Source organism: Panthera onca, chromosome B2 (genome assembly GCF_046562875.1).
Source record: "Panthera onca isolate mPanOnc1 chromosome B2, mPanOnc1 haplotype 2, whole genome shotgun sequence".
In the NCBI taxonomy this organism is placed as follows: domain Eukaryota; kingdom Metazoa; phylum Chordata; class Mammalia; order Carnivora; family Felidae; genus Panthera; species Panthera onca.
In genome coordinates, this window is record NC_138343.1 from 51,436,520 (window position 1) to 51,456,835 (window position 20,316).

Genomic DNA, 20,316 nt, shown 5'->3' on the forward strand with positions numbered 1-20,316 from the left:
AAAGTTTGGATCAGCTTCTCGAGCAACTCATCGTTATTGTCAAACATCTCTAGGTCAAAAGCTGGTCTCAAATACTTGAGTCCTCTCTTTGGATTTCCATCTTCTCCTTATCTTGCCCCCACATTCTTTATTCTCTTGTTAGCTCATTGACATTTTTAATAAATAATATGTCAATATTGTTTTGAATATTTTACCCATCTTTTGTCTGTTTTGGAAGGATTGCTTTGAGTTCTTGAGCCACCATTCTCAGATGTGGAAATTATCTTTGAGCACTTTTAATTTGCTCCATCTAGTTGAAATGCTCTTTGTTTAGATGTTCACATCTCCAGCTCCCTCAGTTCCTTCAAATCTTAGCCCAAATGTCACCTTCTCTAGACTGATCCTCCTATTTGAAATTGTAAACCCTCAGCACTCTTGACCTTCTTAGTATCTGGGTTGTCTAAAAGAAGTAAGCTATTTGGCAGAAACAAAGAAGATTTTCTCTGGAAGAATATATTACCTGAGGCTTCAAATTATTTCTATTCTTTTGTTGTTGTTGTTGTATAACATACGATGTAATATGCGGTATGATTTTTTTCTAACATATGGTACAATTTACTTATTTATTATTATATTGTTTGTCTTCTCTCCTGCTAGAATGTAAGCTTACCAAGCATAGGGCATCTTTGTCTATTTTGTTTACTGATAAGATACAGGGTGTAGAATAGTTCCTGGCACACAGTAGATATACAGTAAGTATTTACTAAGGAGATGAATGAATCAAATAGGCCATCTCATGTCAAAAAGTGGGAAAGTGGGCCTACAAGAGAAAAATTATGGGCTCACTAGGCAGAATTAAATGCTCACTTAAGGCTAATGACCATTAATTTATAATGAAATCAATTAGCTTGGTTGAGAGAGTTTCCTCAGGAATGTTTTGCTTCTCAAGTTTAGAGAAAATGGATGATAAAGTCTATCCACGGTTGTTGTTTTCTTTTCTTTTGCTTTCTTTTAAAGGTGAGTTTGTCACAAGGGGAGAGAGAGGCAAGAGAAATTAAGGTGTTAAAACAACTGAGAATATGAAATATATGTAAACTAAGAGGTAATAACACCACAATGGAACTGGTAAAGCTCATTAATTTCGAAGTCTCAATGAGGGACATTGCACTGGGGACATTTGAGAAGTGAAGATGGTGAATAGGAGCTAGAGTTTTCAGGGTAGGATGCTAAAAATTGAAATTTCACAGATTTCCCATTTTATTTGTGAAGGCAAAGTCTAGGAATGGCTTTGAGAGTGAAATGGAATGGATGAGAATACATTTGGAGTTGGGAAGCTCAAAATAAGTGAGAGGGGTAGAGACTTCCGTGTACATTTTGAAAATGGCAAAAATCACACGAGGGTCCATTATGATCCATGAATGGATGTAATCAATAAATAAGGCAAAATTTACCAGCAAGCTGGTAGATAATGGCACTAAAAAGAATAATGAAGTGACATAGTTTAATAAAATGATTTTCAAAGGGACAAGGCTTTTGTATAGAAAAGAGACAAGAATGTTTAGAAAGTCTTAATAGCAGCAAAAGGTGAACGCTTATCCCAGAAGTTGAATTACTTTTAGTATTTTTGTGGTTACTTCAGTAGTATACTTATTTTTATTTTTTTACAGATGCCTACAACTCTTCCGAGAGCAGCTGGTCGAGAAACCAAATATGTAAGTCCCTTCATAATGATACATCCTGTTTTTTTAATGGGTACATGTGTATGCTTTGAAGGGAACTCAATTATACGGTCATTAAAATTGAATTAGTTGATTTTTTCTTAAGTGGAAAGGGATAGGATGGTGTGATCGGTCCAGATGTGGAAAATCAGGTTATGTCAGGTAAGTTTATTGAATAAATTCCATCTTAAGTGAGGTCTAGTTTGATTAGCTTGGCTAAATAAAGCAGAACTCCAACACCTGCTTGCTGTCTTTCTAATTATCGAAGCTTAGACGACATTTTCATTTTTGTAATGGTTTATTGTGCTTATTATAAACGAGCCAGCACATATACTCGAAACATTAAGATTTGTCTATTTCCAATGGGATTGCCAGTTTTGTTGGTTTTGACTCATTTGTTGCTTTCTTGCATTTAAATTATTGTCAAATAAACTAATTTCTACTTATGAGCAAAAATTAACTAATAGATGGGTAGATACAGCCTCACATACTTGATCAATTATATGGAACTGTCCTTGAATGCCTTAGGAATACAGATGTAGCCTCACCTCATTCCTACTCTTTATTCACCTCATGCTCCATCATGTGGCCCACTTCTGTTTCTGATCAACTATATTCAACAGAAACAAGATTGTCTCCTAAGCAAGTGTTTAGTTTTTAGTTAAAAAAAAAACCAGTAAATGTTTTCTTTTAGGTTATGCCTTATATTTTCTACTATGCTTTTTTCATCATCATCATCATCATCATCATCATCAAAGAATGAATATTTACTATATATTTTGTGATATATCTTCTTTCCAATTTATGTATTTCTGTCTTTATTTGGGTCTCCCTAAGGAAAATAATAAGTTGGATGAAATCACTGAATTTTATCCTACTCAGGAAATTACATATAGAAGGTATGGATAAGAACACTGCTTAGAGTATTTTCATTCTTATGTTTTGTTTTTATTGGAAGCCATTTGGAGTAACATAAGAGTAGAGACATTTGGTAGGCTGTAACCAAGTTTAAATCACAGCATGGCTGTTTGCTAACTGTCTGATCCTAGAAAGTCACTTAACTTCTATGCCTTAGTTTTTTCATCTATAAAATTGGGAAACTAATAATTTCCTGATGTACAATTTATATTGGTTAGGATATGAAAAGCCCTTAATGTGGTTCTGACATACAGGAATAAATAATAGTTCTTTCCTTTTTTCCTCTTATCTTCCTTTGATTTCCTCTGCATCTATGCCTCCCCCTTTCTCTTCTTCCTCCCTATCTTGGGAAGAGTAGAAGCACCATGATTTAGCAGACTTCCTTGATTCTAAAGTTGGGTGCAAGAAAAGAAAGTTCTCTAAAGATGTTTCAATACTTTTTGTGACTCACGCATGCTACAAGAGCCAGACCTAAGAAAAAATAGCTGAAATGTTTTACTCTCTCATCTTCCTTTCTCACCTATTCCTATCTGTCACCAAAGTGCCTCTGATTGAGACTCATTTACAGTAAGGTGGTAAGGGGCTGATACTTCCTCTCACCCCTCCCCAGGGGAGGTTAATTTGATAGCAGTTGGAATCAAAGTTGGAGGGGCTGCTTCAGTCTCCATAATTAGAGTTTATTTCAGATTATTCTTCAATCAGTTATCAAACTTAATTAAAATAGGTTAACATTTGCCCCAAACTTTGTGAGAGCATCTGAGTCACTGAAAGTTAACATTGAGTCATCAAATAGATTGAGTGTAGACTAGAGCAAATATGAACTCTGATTCAGATAAGATTTTTGGCTTTGATTAAATTTGGTTTCTTGAGTGATAAGCTTTGTTTTTTGCTTTCTCTTACAATGTGACATTTGAATTGTTCTTTGTGACACCTCAAATGTGTCTGTCTCTTTTGGAAGATGATAAAGGATAATTTTACAATGGAATGTAAAACCCAGTTTTTTGGTGCCAAGACATAAGGAAGTCACACTTGTAAATATTTGGCTGCAGTTATAACATTTACCAAGTGATGTCTGATACATTTATTTTGAGGAGAAAAAAATGCAATTTCATCTATAAGTGTTGTTGGTCTTAGGTGAACAATCAATTTTAAATACAGTATGTTCTGATTTTATATGTTCTTTCTTCTAGAAATTCTAATATTCGTATTTGCTGAGCTACAAGATGCCTCACCTTAAGTGTGGCTTGAATAGATTTGACTCAATTAATTAATTAATTAATTAATCTTTTACTATATATTTCTCTTTCTCTCCCGTGGAAGCTCAAAAGCAAATCTGAGAGGTCTTTTCACAGTATTTCATGGTCTCTCTTTACACTTTGAAGAAACTAGACATCTTCACAGTATGTAGCTGCTGGGACTTGGTGTGTCATCGACTTCATAGAAATTCTTAGATTAGATTCAAAAACAGAGATCACATAGTTTACCAACTCCTGCACCACAGAGGAAAAAAAGAGAAGACTTAAATTCAAGCCAAGAAACAAAGTTTTGTGACATTTCAGGGTATTCTCAAGTAGATTAGCACAGACTGCTCAAAATTCTGACCTCTGGGGGCTCTCTAAAAGTATAGTATACAATCTATGATTCATAACTAGTAGAAAATATAGTCAGAATTGTTCAGCTCTATTATTCAATGAGCTTTTGCTCATTGACTCAACAAATAGTTACTGAGTGTCTACTATGTCCTAGTACTCACTGAGAAGTTACTGGGGTGAGGGAGCAACCCAATAATAAGATCCCCATTTCTGCAGCATATAATGGGGGAGATAGTAAACACTTAGAGTAGTAAATGAGCAAGATACTTTCTTGTAGAAATTAGAGAAGAGCTGGCCATAGAACTGACTGATGTGAAAGCAGACTTGCAAAGTTACTAGTTTTCAATGTATTCATATATCTATTGGATTTCCAGTTTTCCTGGGAAGATTATAATGGCTTTATTCAATAACGAGAATTTGTATGACTAATTCCTCTTTCTGGGGCTTTTGGTGAAAGGGTGCCTTTTCTCCATGGGAAAAAAAAAAGAAGAAGAAGGAGAAACCAAAATGCAAATCAGTTAGTTTCCTCTTCTTATTCTTTATTGTACATATTGTTACATTTCACATAGTCTGTTTTCTAGGATGAGACAGATGCAGGAAAAGCACCATCAATTCAGTCTAATTAGTCAAAGCTTTCTTCAATCCATGGTGTACTTGAATTGCAAGTTATTTTAAAGTAATTTAATTGAACTCTTCTTAAGTGTAATAGAATTTAAACTAGGTTAACAACATGTCGAGTCACAGTGATCTCCACAGGTCAATTGCAAGATTGATTATCTTAATTTGTTATTAATATTACTTTCAATTGGTTTGAGCTCTTATCTTTCAGGTGAAGTTTAAGTATTTCATTTAACCTTATACCAGTCTTATGAAGTGGGTATTATTATTTCAAGATCTTCATATTATAAAGAAGGAAACCAAGTCTTAGAAGTCGGAGTAGGCAAAATCCTACCCAGGTCTCCCTCATGTCAAAGCCCTTACCATTAATACTTGTGTGAGAATTGGGGCCCCTGGATGGCTCAGTCAGTTGAGCATCCAACTTTGCTTCAGGTCATGATCTCATGGTTCATGACTTTGAGCCCCGCGTCAGGCTCTGTGCTGACAGCTCAGAGCCTGGACCCTGCTTCAGAGTCTGTGTCTCACACTCTCTCTGTTCTTCCCCTGCTCATGCCTTGTCAATAATAAATAAAGATTGAAAACATTAAAAAAATACTTGCGTGAGAAGTACAGAGAATATGGGAATAGTTTGTTTTCCTTAAATATTTTATCCATTAGTATTTATATTCTGGGTTGAAATTATTTCTTCATGTTCAGTAATCTTCAGTGTAAACTTTGAATGTTTTCAAATTTAGTGACAATATCTAAAATGATGTTTACTATATTTCTAACGTTTTAAATCACTCTCATATAAATTAATTCATAGTTTATCAGATGTTTAAGAGGTACTGTTTTTTATGACACTTTAAAAAAATTTCTTTCCCTTTATGTAACAGAATGAATTTTCTATTTGAATTTCTATTTGATTCTGTTTTCACTTTACCACCTTTGAAGAGGAATGTCCTTTTTGCTTTTGCATTACATTTGTCTTAGTAAATATTTATTTTTCATTAACTACTACTGGTATAAATTATTTCATTCAAGTAATTCAAAGTCACAGTATGCTTTCCTAATAAACAGCAAACTCAGAAAATAAGGCAAGTATTAGTCCTATTACTAGTTTATCAAAAAACCCTTAGTTGGAATCAAAATCTATAGATAAAAACGTATTTTATCAACTCTTTACATTTCATGAGTTACTTTTAAGAGCCAGAGAAATAACAGAGATAGGTCTATTGAATATTATATGGTAAACAGGTAAGATCCCATTTTAATGAGCCTGAGGGACAGAAAAAATTCATAACAATGGAAGCATATTGCTTTCAAAATATCACAATATATTAAAAAATGTGTCAAACTTTATTAAGAATATTCCCCACTATATATACAGGTATTCAAATAAAGGTCACAGTCTCCAATTTAGTCAGCTCACATACTCCCTTTGTTGCTATACTTGGAAATGTCGCTATGCTGGAGTGTTCCAGAGGCGCTGTATGCTTAATGTAGTCACAGATCTTAAGGTAAGATCTTAAGATCTTAAGGTAGACTTCAATCTAGTCCATTTCAATCCAGACCTCAGTCCAGATCTGCTTCCGTAGGATGTGACCAAAGATTTGATGAGTTACAGGAAGAATTGTGAACACTTCAAGCAAGAAATTCCACTCTTCTGATTATTCTCATTTACTTCTTTTTTTTGTTCAGAAATATTTCTAACGTATGCTTATGTGAAAAGGGATGAAGAAAGAATTAAAGATAATTATCTGGGTTCTAGTAAGTGAGGAGGAAGAGAGAAGATTTAACGAGACACTCTTTATGTCTTGCATCCTTCTTATCATCATTTTAGACTTTACCAAACACAAAGGTGCCATATTTCAGCCAAACTTCCCCTTGATGTGACCTTTTATCTCCTCATTTGCACATATAAACAGTGTCTGTCACTGGTCACTATGCCCACTTATCCTGCCTACTGATTATGTTCACGATAAGCTGGAATCATCATTCCTTAGCATAAAGACTCAAACTTTTTAAACACTTTCAAATCTACTTTTTGTATGTAGGTCTTTTAGGAATGTATTACTAACTTATAAAATGGTTTCTAATGAGATAGTCATACAGGGTAATGTCTATAGATAGTTAGAATAAATAATGTGAAGCAAGAAAGATATGATGCCTCATAATGTATGTCTAGGGGCTTGGTGCCTAACATGCATACCACTGGATTCATTCTTTTGTGTCCATCGCAACTTATGTACAAATAATAGGAACACTCGCTAGGTGAAGGGAAAGACAGTATTTTATTATTTTATCATTTTATATTTCCTCAATACCAATCTCAGTATTCAGTGATTATTAAGTGCTCCATTAATATTTTAAAATTTGTCTTACTGCCCATGTGTAGAGTAGTCTTGCCTGGGAGAAGTATTTAGTTAACACATTATCACTAATTACAGTTCTTTGAGCCATGAGAAAAGGAAATACAAGTTAATTAGTCAACAGAGAAAAGGTAGAAGAAAGACATTTTAGTGAAATTGAACTGGTTGTTATATCAGGTGAGAGGGATGTGGCTGCTGAAAGGGGGGAAAAAGAAACAAACTAACAAAAAAAACTCCAACAAGCCAAAAGTGGAAGTGTAGAGTGTAGAAGGCAAAGGCAACTGGAACCACTTGATCTTGTTCCAGACCCTGGGGAGGGAGCTGGTGTGATACCAGCCAAAAGGACATGTGTCATGAATGGGGAAAAGCTGCACATTGCAAGCAAAAGCAATCTAGACACTGACAAAGGAGCTTCATTGTACTTCCTGGGTCTCGATATCAAGTCTTTGGAAAAGCAAAATGGTTTCTCCAAAGTTGGCTTGGCACAGTGGTGGCCTTCTGTAGGAATTTATTTTTCAGTGGACTTCAAATTCTCCTTTCTTTTCTTTGTCTAACTCTTTTGCTTTCCATATAATCTAACTCTTTAATACATTTTCTTTGAGGTAAGAAATTTTGACTTTCACATTTTTTTGACTATTGGTTTCTCAGTTTTTAAGATGACGATATATTGGTTAACACGGATCCTCCTTTCTTACACTTTCCTTTCCTTTTATGGTTAAAATGATGTTAGAGGCCATAGAATAGATTATAGGATTTTGTTTCGCACAACAGCCATTCTTACATTCCACAGTATCATAGTTCCTCACAGTTAGTATTAATGTGGATAGACATGAATAACTAAAGTCTTTAGTGTTGTTCTAATACAATTTCCAGTTTAGTTTTAGGTACATCAAGTTGCTTCTCTACCTTCATTTAGCTAACCTGTGAACAGTGGTTCAGATAGAGCTGCCTTCTCCCACCTTTCACTGCTCTAATCTCAGCTCACCAGACAATCTTTCCTCACTTTTCAGAAAATATTTGCTACAGTATTAATAACATAGTTATAGATGCAGCATTGAATAAACGCTGCTAACCTGTATTCGGAAAGCAAAGCAAGGCTTCTCAAAGGGCTTGACATGGTTAGGTTGGTTGAAAGAATCTGGTTATACTCATTAAACACATAAGCCAATATTCTTTTTCTTGGATAAAGGATCCCTAGTGGCTTTATAAGTATTTACTCCACCCTGAGGTTCACATTTAATTCTATCCTTTCTCTAGGAATAGTTTCTGATAAAAGTGATGTGAAACCCATTATATTAGATAAAATAAAAATGGAATGGGGATGCCTAAAGCATCTTATTATAACATTGTAATTCCTAATGATGGAATTTGAGGGACTTATGGAGACTGAATACAAAGATATTTGGGTTTTCCCCTTATTTAATTAATGTTTTTCTTGAGCATTTTATTTTTTCCCTATGATCACTTGGTATTATTTAGCACCACATACTACTAAATGTTAGTAATGTAGTTAAATTGTACAAATATTTTGTTTTTAACATGTAACCTCTTCTTTCCTATATTTATCGAGATGAAAATTTAGCTGTGTTGTGCTTTAGTCAAGATACCCACATTCAATTTAGCATATTTCACAGGAGCTATTAATTTAACTTAGGGGATCCATAGATTATTCTCTCATTATTGCAATAATGAAAAATTAGCTATAGGGAAACAGTAAGACTTTAGAGGAAATAATTATTACTTATATTGCATCGTGAGGTTAAAAGCAAATCCCCAGGTGAACTGAATGTGATGGGCATTCTAAAAGGCAGTTTTCTGCAGCACAGAATAGCCATAAACCTCAGTGTACACTTGCCTGGTCACCAGCAATTAGAGATGGGAAACATTTAGCCAAGATACCCTGCTGCCATAGACCAACCATGTATGACAGCAAACAATGATAGTCCTTGTGAAGAAAGGCATGAGTGAAAAAGCAGAAAAAAAAAAAACAATGCTGGGCACAGTGTGAGAAGGGCTGCAGGTGCCTTGTGAGTATGTTTGGTGATTCATACTTCTATATACTTGGCAATACCATAAGAACCACTAAGCTCTCAGTTTGCTGTTATCATTCATATCTCAGAGAGTAAAAACAATATTGACACACCTCTAACAAACCTTGAAAACATTTGCAATTTCAACAAGAATGTAAATATCTTAGGAACACAACTGTATCATATTTCAGCCAAGTATACTTGTAATTAAGCATTTGTATGTTGACTATTTCCTGTCAAAGTTGAAGGCTGTTGATGTGGAAGCTCAGCCTCCCATTTAAATGCTGAAATGCTTGATAAAATGTAATTATGAAAAATGTTTATGTGGAGTGCCTGGGTGGCTCAGTCTGTTGAACATCTAACTCTTGATTTTGGCTCAAGTCATGATCCCAGGGTCATGGGATTGAGCCCCACAGTGGGGTCTGTGCTGAGTGTGGAAACTGCTTAAGATTCTCTCTCTCCCTCCCTCTTCCCCTCTCCCCAACTCATACTCTCTCTCTCTCTCAAATTAAAAAAAAAAAAAAAACAAGTTTATGTAACCCAATCTAAAGTAAAGAAAGAGAAATGTTTGAATGCCAGAAATGGAATGGTAACTCCAAGTGGGGGTGTTAAGAAGAAGCTAAAGCTCTAGCAGAATGTAGGTGCATCAGAACCTATGTGCTAGGAGCCAGGAGCTCAGATTTTAACTTTCAGTATTTAGTAAGTCTAAAACTTGTAAATGAATCCTTTGTGTACATTCAGGAGCCCAGAAGTCCACTTTGGCCATGAAGCATGGAATAAAAAAAAAGTATAAATGCTTCCACCATCTCATCCAACACTCTTAGTTGGTAAAAGAGCCATCAATGAGAAAATGGTTCTAAACTTCTGGAACATGAAGATGTCAGGTTCTACCACTCTTTAAGTTTAGGAATACTAAGATGATGAAATAAAATGGAAAGCAGTGAAAGTCCTAGAGTTGCCACAAGACAAACATAAAATGTACTGTAGGCACGGTTTCCCCATCCAGGACTTCTCAGGTACATATAGGAATCATCACAAACATTATCTTGACTGAAAATGAGTTCAAAATCAAAAATAAATAACCATAAAATGGCTAAAGAACATCACGGAGGAGAGGCATGAGGGAGAGTCAGCTGATACAAGAAATGGGAGATTTAGCAATAAGGAATTATAGGTAAATCTGAAATGAATTAATTGCTATAGTAAAAACGCTAAATGAGTTAAAAGGAGTTATTGATGCCATCAAAATTACTTGAAAAAGAACCAAGTAGAACTTCCAGAAGTTAAAATAAAGTCATCAAAACATAAAATTCAATTGTCATGTTGAATGTGTTAATATACAATGCAAGAGAAATTAGTTAATGGTTAAACTTGTATGTAGAAAGGATTCAGAATGCAGCATAAAGGGACAAAAAATATGAAAGGAAATTTTATAGAAATGGGGGATGGATTGAGCAGACTACATATATATTTATTAGAAACTTCATAAACAGAGATGAGCTATAATATAAGCAAAGCAATATTTGAAGAGGTATTCATGGAAGATTTTCCAGAATTGAAGGATATGCATATTCCAAATGAAGGACTACACCAAATCCCAAAAAAGACACATAAAAAGAAATCCACCCTCAGATACATCATAGTGAAGTTGCGGAATGTCATGGAGGAACATCTTAAACACTAACCAAATGTGAAGACAGATGATCCACCAAAGTTATGACATTTAGAATGACAGCTGTGACAGACGCCAGAGCTAGTGGGGTAGTGTCTTCAAAATGCTGCGAGATAATAACTATTCACCGAAAATAATGTGTCCAGAACTCTTGTCGAAGAATGAGAACAAAATAGAAACATTTTCAGACAAAGTCAAGACAATAAGGTCTGAAAGAACGACCACAGCATTTACTTCCGTAAGAAGGAAACCAAATCCAGACGGAGTGAAATTCAGGAACCAAGGCTGAAGAAACAATATTAGCCTCCTATTTACTGGAAAACAATTTTAAAAACTAAATTGTTTTCTTTTCCAAAGCATGAAAACTTTCCTTTGTATATGAAGATACTTTAAGTGAACATCTGTTATTTGTGTCGATTTGCTGGAAACAAATATAAATATCCAACAATGCTAGTATGTTTAAGCAAATTTGGAGAATATGCAGAGACTGAAATATTATGTCATCTTGAAGAATTTTTAATGTCTCGTGATAGCACTTATGTTAAGATGTTAAGGAGAAGTAACACATAAAACATCATGCTATTATATGAGCTGCATAAGAAAACATAGGAAAAATATTGTAAGGCAATGTATGAAAAATGTTCAAATCATTTTCTGGTGGCATAATGATACTTTTCCTTTTACCTTATTCTTTTCAAAATTCTACAATGGACACGTGTTCTTTAATAATAAAAGAACTTCAAAAAACTTAAAAATATGGATTTTTTGTGAAATTATGAAGTTCACTAAATAAACACCATGTTTCTAATTTTTCAGGCAAACCTGTCCTCCCCATCCTCTACAGTATCCGAGAGTCAGCTGGTATGTATCCTCTTATTAAGTCATGGACCTACTTTCGAAAATTCTGATTTCTCAAGACAGATTTTTCTGAGTGAAAGTGAACAGAATACATTTACTGCATATATTTGTTTGCCTGTCTAACAAAATTTTACTGATGCTTTACTGTAGTTGCATGGTGGTTGTTTTGTAGCTTACCAACATATATAAAAACCATACATAGACCTTATTTGCCAGGAACTTGCATCTTAGTAGTTTAGAGAGGGAGAGCGCTTACTTCCTGATAGGACAGAGGCAAAAAGCATTCAAGGACAGGTCATGTTTGATGATGTAGGGCAGGTTCTGGACTTCAAGAAATGAGAAATGGGATATTTCAGACAGGAAGGTTAGCATGTAAATGGTGTAGATCAGTAATGAGCAGGAGAAATATCATGTGAACCACAATGGCAAGCCACAAATATAATTTAAAATTTTCTAGTAGCCACATTAAAAGAGTAAAAAGTAAAACACAGACCACATTTATTTCAATAATGTATTTTATTTAGTGATAGGCAAATACCATTTCACCAAATAATCAGTATAAATGAGATATTTTATATTCCTTTTTGGGGGCTAAGTCTTTGAAATATGCTATGTATTTCACATGTACAGCACATCTCAATTTGGAGTAACCACATTTCATTGGCTTAACAAAGGGCTACTGTGTTAGTACTGATCTAAACTCTAGAATCTGTTATTTATAGATACAAATTTGATTACATAGAATTACTTTTCATCATAGGGTTTTGTATTTTCTATTCTTTTACAGTGGTTAGCAAATTGAAACCATGAAGTAAGTTGCCTAGACATTACTAAAGATTTCTTTATATCTTTTAATCTTTATTATTTATAATTATGAATTCCTGAACAATAGGCACCTTCAGTAGAATTGCAAAAGTTGCTAGTAAAGCAGTATGAGATACTAAGAAGGCAAAATCACTGTTTAATACTGATTTTCCCCTTTTTAAGCAATTGTTTTTGTGTTCTACATCCATAGCCAACAAGTCATCTTGTCATTGTTATGCCAAAATGATATTATTTTCATTTGTAATACTGAAAACCCATAAAAAGTATAGTTTGACTCTTAAAAATAGCCTGATTAAACAAACTGCTTGGGTATATTCATGTTTATACATATGGTGTATATATGGGGTGTGTTTGGATGTGTATGTGTGTGTCCGTGTATTAATAGTGTCCATTAGTTTAGAAGAGTGGCTGGCTGCATAGTATAGGTGAAAGCATGCTAGAATGGGGGCCAGAAGAACCATCTTTTATTCCTTCTCTGGCACTAGCTACTGGGCTGACAGCGGATAAGTCACAAATCTGAAATCTAGTCCTCAGTTTCCTAAATGAGCAACAAGGGCATTCTATTACCTACTTTCCAAACCCTTCCAGCACTGTGAGTCTATGATTACTAACAGTGTGATGTGAAGGAGTTGCCATGGAAACAAGCATTGAAATAACATAATAAAGTTGAATGGTTTCCCAGTTTATATATGGAAATATTACCACAGCTATTTTAATATTTGAAAAAATGATATACTTGTTTCTTGAGATAAATGAGTGAAATATATATATACATATACACACATACACATATATCTCAGTTCTTGGCTTAATATTATAAGAAACTATTTCAAAGAGGCAAATATATATAATGACTTCATAAAAAGAGACACATAAAAACAACTCACTGTAAATGTAATAAATAAACCGTTTCTTGCCTAATAAAATAATTCTGTGAATTTTAAGTTTGTGTTCTTTAGGGAGAAAAATACAAAGCACTGCTTTGACTGACTTTAATGATAATTTCTTTGCATTTGCTTTAGACTCTTTCTCTAAAGAGTTCAATGAATTTCTTAACCAAGTTTTAAATTAAATTTTAATCCCCCAATTCCCTTGAGATATAGGTTGGTTTGTGAAGGGATTATTATCAAGCAAGCTTATCACACACAAAAAGGAACATCTGGATTGATATAATCATTCAATTTAATCACTTTGACTTCTATTTCTTGATACTAACCCTGTGTTTCGTTACTTGGGGACGGAATAGGATAAAAATAATTGTATGCAAGGAATGCCATATGGCATTTGTTTCTTTAGGGATTTATGATATTTTTGCTCTTAAGTAATATATGAATGAAATTATAAGTTTTCATTTTTATGAATGAATTTCCAATATTTGCCATCTCAAACCCTCTTTAGTATTAACTTCTAAATAATTTGAGTGAGAATGCCTTTGGAAAACAAAACTACACACACACACACACACACACACACACACACACGTATATGTGCATTTGTGTATAGCATCACACATATAGGTACCATATAATAGGTAATTTGATATTATACATTGCTTCTTATAAAATATGTGTGTGTGTATGTAGCACATAAAAACAAAATTTTGGGGAACATATGATAGATTATAGTTAAATTATGTAAATAAATATGTTTTATATAAAATAAGCCATTAGTTAAAATTATTTTAGTCCTATTTTAGGGAAAAAATATAATAAATTGGTTGATGTGAAAATATACGAGAAATCACTGTGGTGATACAAGCTTAATACAGAAACCATTTTGCTTTTGAGATTTGGCATTTTCAGGATATGCAAATTTTTTATACTTTTTTATTTTAACTTGGCTACCTAGTTGTTTGTTTACACTGCAATTGTGCCAATTCAACATTTGAAAGAAAAAAAGAAATGACCATGTCCCTGTGTCCCTTATTCTTAAGATATTTCCATTGTTTACTCTGGAAGCCAAACTATTTAGTATTCGGCTCAGGAGAATGGAATGGATATGGAAAAAGTTCACCAACTGTGCCTCAGTTTCTCTTCTTCTGTTAAACAGCATCACAGTGCATGAAAACAGGAAAGGGGCTTAGAGATGAGGGTGTTGGAAACCCCCATCTATAAAACGGGAGGTTGGAATAACTACTCTGTCAACCCACAGGGAGACGGCAAGGCTCATGTATCATATGTGAGGTTGCTAATATAGCCTGGTACCTATGAGAGGTGTTATTATTGCACACATGACCTCTGAAGTATTATCTCAGAGATAATATTTTTTATGGATAAAGAAACAGAGGCCCACACAGAGTTTAAATGGATTATCTCATATCACAGTGATAGTGACCATTTTTGTTCTGGGTGACTTTCAAACAAATCATTATGAATTTTAGATAATTAAAAAAGAATAAGGAAAGGTTGATGAAGGAGTTGGGAAATTTGGCCTCCACAGAAGTATGAAATTCATTGGGCACTTCCAGTGTGGGCCCTGTTCTAGCATTTTCCCATAGCCTGAAAAGATATGATCACTTATGAAAGAGGAGGAGACTGGGTGGGGTCAATTTGGATGTGGATATTTCACACCTGTAAGTAGACTACTCCTAGCATAATAATGGGAACAAAAGGAAAGGAGATATAGCATACAAAGCTTTGCTAATTCCTGAGCTGAGTCCTCACAATATTAACAGAGGCGAGTGGGGCCTTTTCTTTGGATGAGAAAATAGTTTAGGTCCTCCAGGATGGGTAGGACACTGGCCTCCCTTGGTGGTAGCTAGGGAAGCTTGGTTTAGAAGACATTTGGCTTTTGATTTTGATATTTAATGCCATTACCAAATGTTCATTGTTGCCCAAGATGAATACTGAATCTGAAGAGTACAAAACAATAGTTTAAAAAAATGAGCCACATGGCTATATACAGGTAAAAGCAAAATGCTGCTTACTGGAACATTATAAAGAAGAGTGCTTAAGCTTTCAGATACTTTGTTCCCAGTTCTGAATGCCAGCTGATGTGTCCTGCTTTAGTGGTGCATGAGTCATTGTTCTGAGGGCCCTTGAGGTCACTGTTGTTCAGAAAATGCAGCCCTGAAAGCTTTTGTGTAGAACTGATGTCTTCTTCAAGCTGAAAGGAGGTTTGTCCTTGACCAGTTTTCCTTGACACAACACACTTAAGTGCTACAGCATTTATCATCTACACCTCTTACATTTTGAGTCATGCTATTATCTTTTCTTCAACCATTGGAATACTTCAACCCAGCCAATCTGTGTTGTTGTACACATTCCATCAAATGTTTCTTGAGCTAGGGAGTCCTATGTATGTTTTTATTTTTTTTTTAAATATTTTAGGTAGGTACTTTGCTGGATGGTGTAGATCATTTAGAATCAATACTTTATGTTATAAATGCAAAAAGAAGAGGAAAGTTTTTCCCTTTCAAATTTATTTTATGGTGTTTTTTTTCTTGACAAAATTCTGTCATGAACATTATCCTGTTAGATTCTCGCAATTGGCAGGAATTGTTATTCCGTTATTCTGATGAAAAAAAACTGAGGTCCACATATCTACAGTTGTGTGTCAGTAGTCCCATAGCTAATGGGTGCTATGAAAATCTTTCTTTTTCCCTCAGTCTTGGAAATTTTGCTCTGCACTATAGTGTTTTGAAATATGGGATATTTATTCAAGGGGTAGAAAAGGCTTAATTGTTTGCTTCAAGCATATAATATTATTTATCTTAAAAGAATGAAAGCTAATCAACATTTATTAATTGAACGAGTGAACCAGCTAAATCATTTAGATAATATTGCTTTTGTCAACAGTTTTGACTGGTAGTATGTTTTTGAGTTTCTATGAGCTGGTTGCCACAGAAATTCCAAAATATATGCATATGTATAAAACACTGGGGACTAAAGACAAGACGGAAGCAAATGGGTAAAAGAAACACTGTGGTACTTTCACTAGCTCTTTGGATCCATCAAATTAGTAGAATTTCTAGCCAGTTCACAGAGTTTGCTATATGCTGTGTTTATTACGTTCTTGCTTTTTATTGTACATTTTATTTCTTCTAAAAGATAAAAATAGACCCGTAAGAATGGAGACCCTGTTCTTTATTTCTGTTCTTCCCTCATTACACCACTGCAGGGCTTAATACTGTCATCAAAGGCAATTAAACACAGTCCAATAGTTGAAGTTACTAATTTAAGAAGAAGCTTGCTCTAAGAAGCCATTATTTTAAAATATTAATAATGGATTCTCCAGGTCAGTGCTGGCAGCTAATTTTCAACTCTGGTCTCCAGCCAGAGGCAGTACCAACTTGTTGTCCTAGAATTATGATTTCAAGTTCCAAAGGACAGAAATAATGTTTATTTTCACGGTGCCCTGGAGTAGCAATGTTCCAGCATAAGTGTACACTTGATGAGTTATAAAGACAAATTAACAGCAGGCTCAGACCAGTGTCCCATGGGCTGTTAAAACCTTTCACAGGCCCCAGGAACTCTACATACTCTGGACTTTTTCCCCCTCAAAATTAGCAGTAGGTTTAAATGTGTTCTCCTTACTTCTACCCCACCCTCAAATTCTTCAAAAGAGCCGATATCTTTCTCTTTTGGTATTAAAACTTTTATCGGTATCGCTATAAGCAAACGGGAGGAACAACAACAATTGTTTTAAATGGAGAAGTTGAAAATCTTGTAAAGTTCCCAAAGAAGTGATCTCTGGCTTTGACTTCTCATATCCATCAGAGATGGGAACTTCAGCCTCTACTCTTAACTCTGACGGTGGAACTCCTCAATCCACTTCCCTTCTTCCGGTCCTCTATTGGTGAAAGACCATATGGATCTTCTAGCCTGAGGATTTCTCTCTTCCTGAGTTATACTGAAATCAAAAAGTCAATCCAGAAAAAGTAATGGGAGACCCCAAGCTGACAGTCAGCACCCCTTGAGGCCTTCATATGGGATAATAGCCAGCATCCTGAGCTCTTTCTGGCTGTCAATTAATTTATTCATTTTTCAAGTAATGATTTAGCTCCTTCTAGGTTCCAGGCACAGTTCTAGGTGTTGGAGATACAACAGTGAACAAAGTAATCATCTCTGTCCTCATAAAGCTTACATTCTAGTGAAGAAAGCAAAACAATAGACACATAAACAAATGTCATATTACAATAAGTTCTATGGAAAAAAATTAATAATAGTAAGGGAGGGAAGGGGAAATTGGCATTCCAGGGAGAAAAGAGTTCTGGAAAAAGCAAAGAGCCCAAGTGTAAACTCCCTGGGGGGAGAGTATCATAGTGTCTGTGCTAGAGTGGGGAGAGTGGTGGGGACGTGAGAGGGATCACAGCAGCAGATAAGATTGGGAAGAGAGAGGCTAGTGGGGCATAGGAAAGATTAGGTCATATAGCACTTGGTAGGCATTACCTTACAGGCATGGCAAGGGTTTTGGCTTTCACTCTACGTGAGAAAGTGAGGCATTAGAGAGCTTGGAGAGGAGTCAAGTGACACGACTTGACTCATAGTGTGATTATTTGGTGACTTACTCAACTGAGTTGTCAGCCCTCTGAGAACAAGAGTTATACACACTATACTTCCTGACATAGATTAGGTCGCAATTGGCAAAATGGCTCCAGAGAACGTCTGATAGATGTGTGCTTCAGAGATCCAAAACAATGGTTATTTTGTCTTTGAGGTGCTTCAAAAATGTCTTATATTCAGTGTAGATCAGTTCTCTCTCAGTAGGTTCATCATAAAGGATTGAAATTTTCCATTTAGAGAAATTTCTCGTTATTCTTTCTGTTCCTTTTTTGTTAACTATGGGAGTCATTGCCTGTTTTCATTTCTCCACTTAGGCTGGTAAGGAAATTATGGAGTTGCTTTTCCTGGCATCATAAGAATAACAGTTTCATGTATTAGTCATGAGTCTAGCTGGATCTATGGATTCTATTTAGAGAAAAATGAAAGAAGGGCCACTTTGGGCTTGTTTAGTTGCTGGCAATGACAATCTTACAGTAGCTCACCTTAACAGACTCTTCCAACTTGATTAATGTAATTACCTTTGTTTTTGTTTGGACACAAACTTATGCCAGAATTAGAGAACAAAAGTCTACTTGAAGTCTAAAGATATCAGGGGGCTATATGCAAGGATGCAATGTAGATTAGAAATCAATAAAAGACATTCTCCTCTAAAGGCTTTCTTTTAGTCTGGAGGCAAAGCTCAAAGTTAAGCAGATGTCTCTGGGATGGCAGACCAAGGAAGATCTATCTTTAGGTGGGTTGCACAACATTTTAGTGGAATGAGTTCTAGTTGAGGGCACATGAATCACCTAGAGATTTTGTTAAAATGAAGATTATGATTCAGTAGTTCTGGGGTAGGGCCTGAGATCCCACACTTCTAACAGGTTCCCAAGTGATGCAGATGCTGCTGGTTTACATACCCCATCTTGAGTGGCACAGTGTTAGCAGAACTCTTATTTGGATAGATCCATTAGTTTACTTTGTGTTGGCAATTTAATCTTCAACAGATACAGATTACGTAAGCATTTGACATTGAGGAACCAGCAGACAAGAAGTGCAGAGAAGAAATTAACTAATATTCCAAGAGATCCTTACCTTGCCAGCAACAGCACTGGTTGCTTTATTTAGGCTATTTTATAGATGTTCTAAAAGGCACCTTGAGACACTTGTTTGGGTGATGGATTTGCATATGCAGAGACAAGACTTATGTAAAAACTCTATGTGGTATGATGACGGAGAGGACAGGAATGTAAATAATAAATGTGCCATTACTCATTATTAAAGGACCTACTCATGGATGACTATAATCCTTTAGCTGAAAGTCCAGACAGGGAAAAGATGGAGAAGGTAACTTGAACAGCTTTTTCAAGGTCATACAGTCTATGAACATTATTGCAAAAATTAAAGTCTATAAGCTTGATGCCCTCCTCCTGGCAATATCATGCTGTTTTCTGTGAGTATATTTTTAACCAAGTCCAGAGAGAGACATCAGTACAAATTTTATGTCTTGGCCATGCAAACTACAGAGTGCTTTAGTAAATTCAATTTGGTATGGTGTGTGTGTGTGTGTGTGTGTGTGTGTGTGTGTGTGTGTTGTGTGTGTGGGGGGGGTGAAAGGAGGATGTATGAATGTGTATATTGAATAAGAAAACATCATATCCTACAGTATTTTAGGAATGGTCTTTTGGCAGGAACTTTTTTATATGCCATATTTAAAGAAAGAAAAACCGGATTTAGTAAGACTAGTGAAAAGAAAGGTAAAATGACATCAAATGAAGTAATAGTGGCCAAAGCCAAGTATGTGTCAATGGACAGTAGAAATAAAACAGAAGCAATGAATTTAAAAGAAATCAAAAATTTAAAAATATTGGAACTTTGTTATTGATTGGACAGAAGAAATTATGGAGGTGGGTATTTAAAAATGATTTTAAGTCTCTGTCTATGCTGTTTCTCCATATGTTTCTGTCTTACAGTAGGCATAGGAGTAATTAAAATCATGGGTTTGATGATTAGATCTGACCTGGATTTAAATCTGACTTCTTCACATATTAACTGCATGACTTTGGCATGTAACTTATTTTCTCTAAGTCTCTCACAGGGTTGTTTGTAGGGAATTGATGAGATAATCTATCTAAAATACTGAATATAGAGCCTGATCACATATATAGGTAAGATATAGAATCTGGATATATGGGAGAATGATGGTGTCATTATCTGCAATGAGTCTTCAAGGATTTTGATATTGATTTCAAAGCATGTGAAATGGTATGAG

At 35.1% G+C, this 20,316-nt stretch overlaps 1 protein-coding gene across 12 annotated transcripts in view; it reads left to right on the forward strand.

The window, feature by feature from the left end:
* MLIP (muscular LMNA interacting protein) overlaps nucleotides 1–20,316 on the forward strand; it is a 248,873-nt gene that overhangs the window by 175,796 nt on the left and 52,761 nt on the right. For all 12 annotated transcript variants that reach the window (XM_078447011.2, XM_060615772.2, XM_078447017.2 and 9 more), the window contains 2 exons: nucleotides 1,647–1,691; nucleotides 11,695–11,739. In XM_078447011.2, the coding sequence (XP_078303137.1) occupies nucleotides 1,647–1,691; nucleotides 11,695–11,739 (90 nt within the window). The remainder of the gene's footprint in view (nucleotides 1–1,646; nucleotides 1,692–11,694; nucleotides 11,740–20,316) is intronic.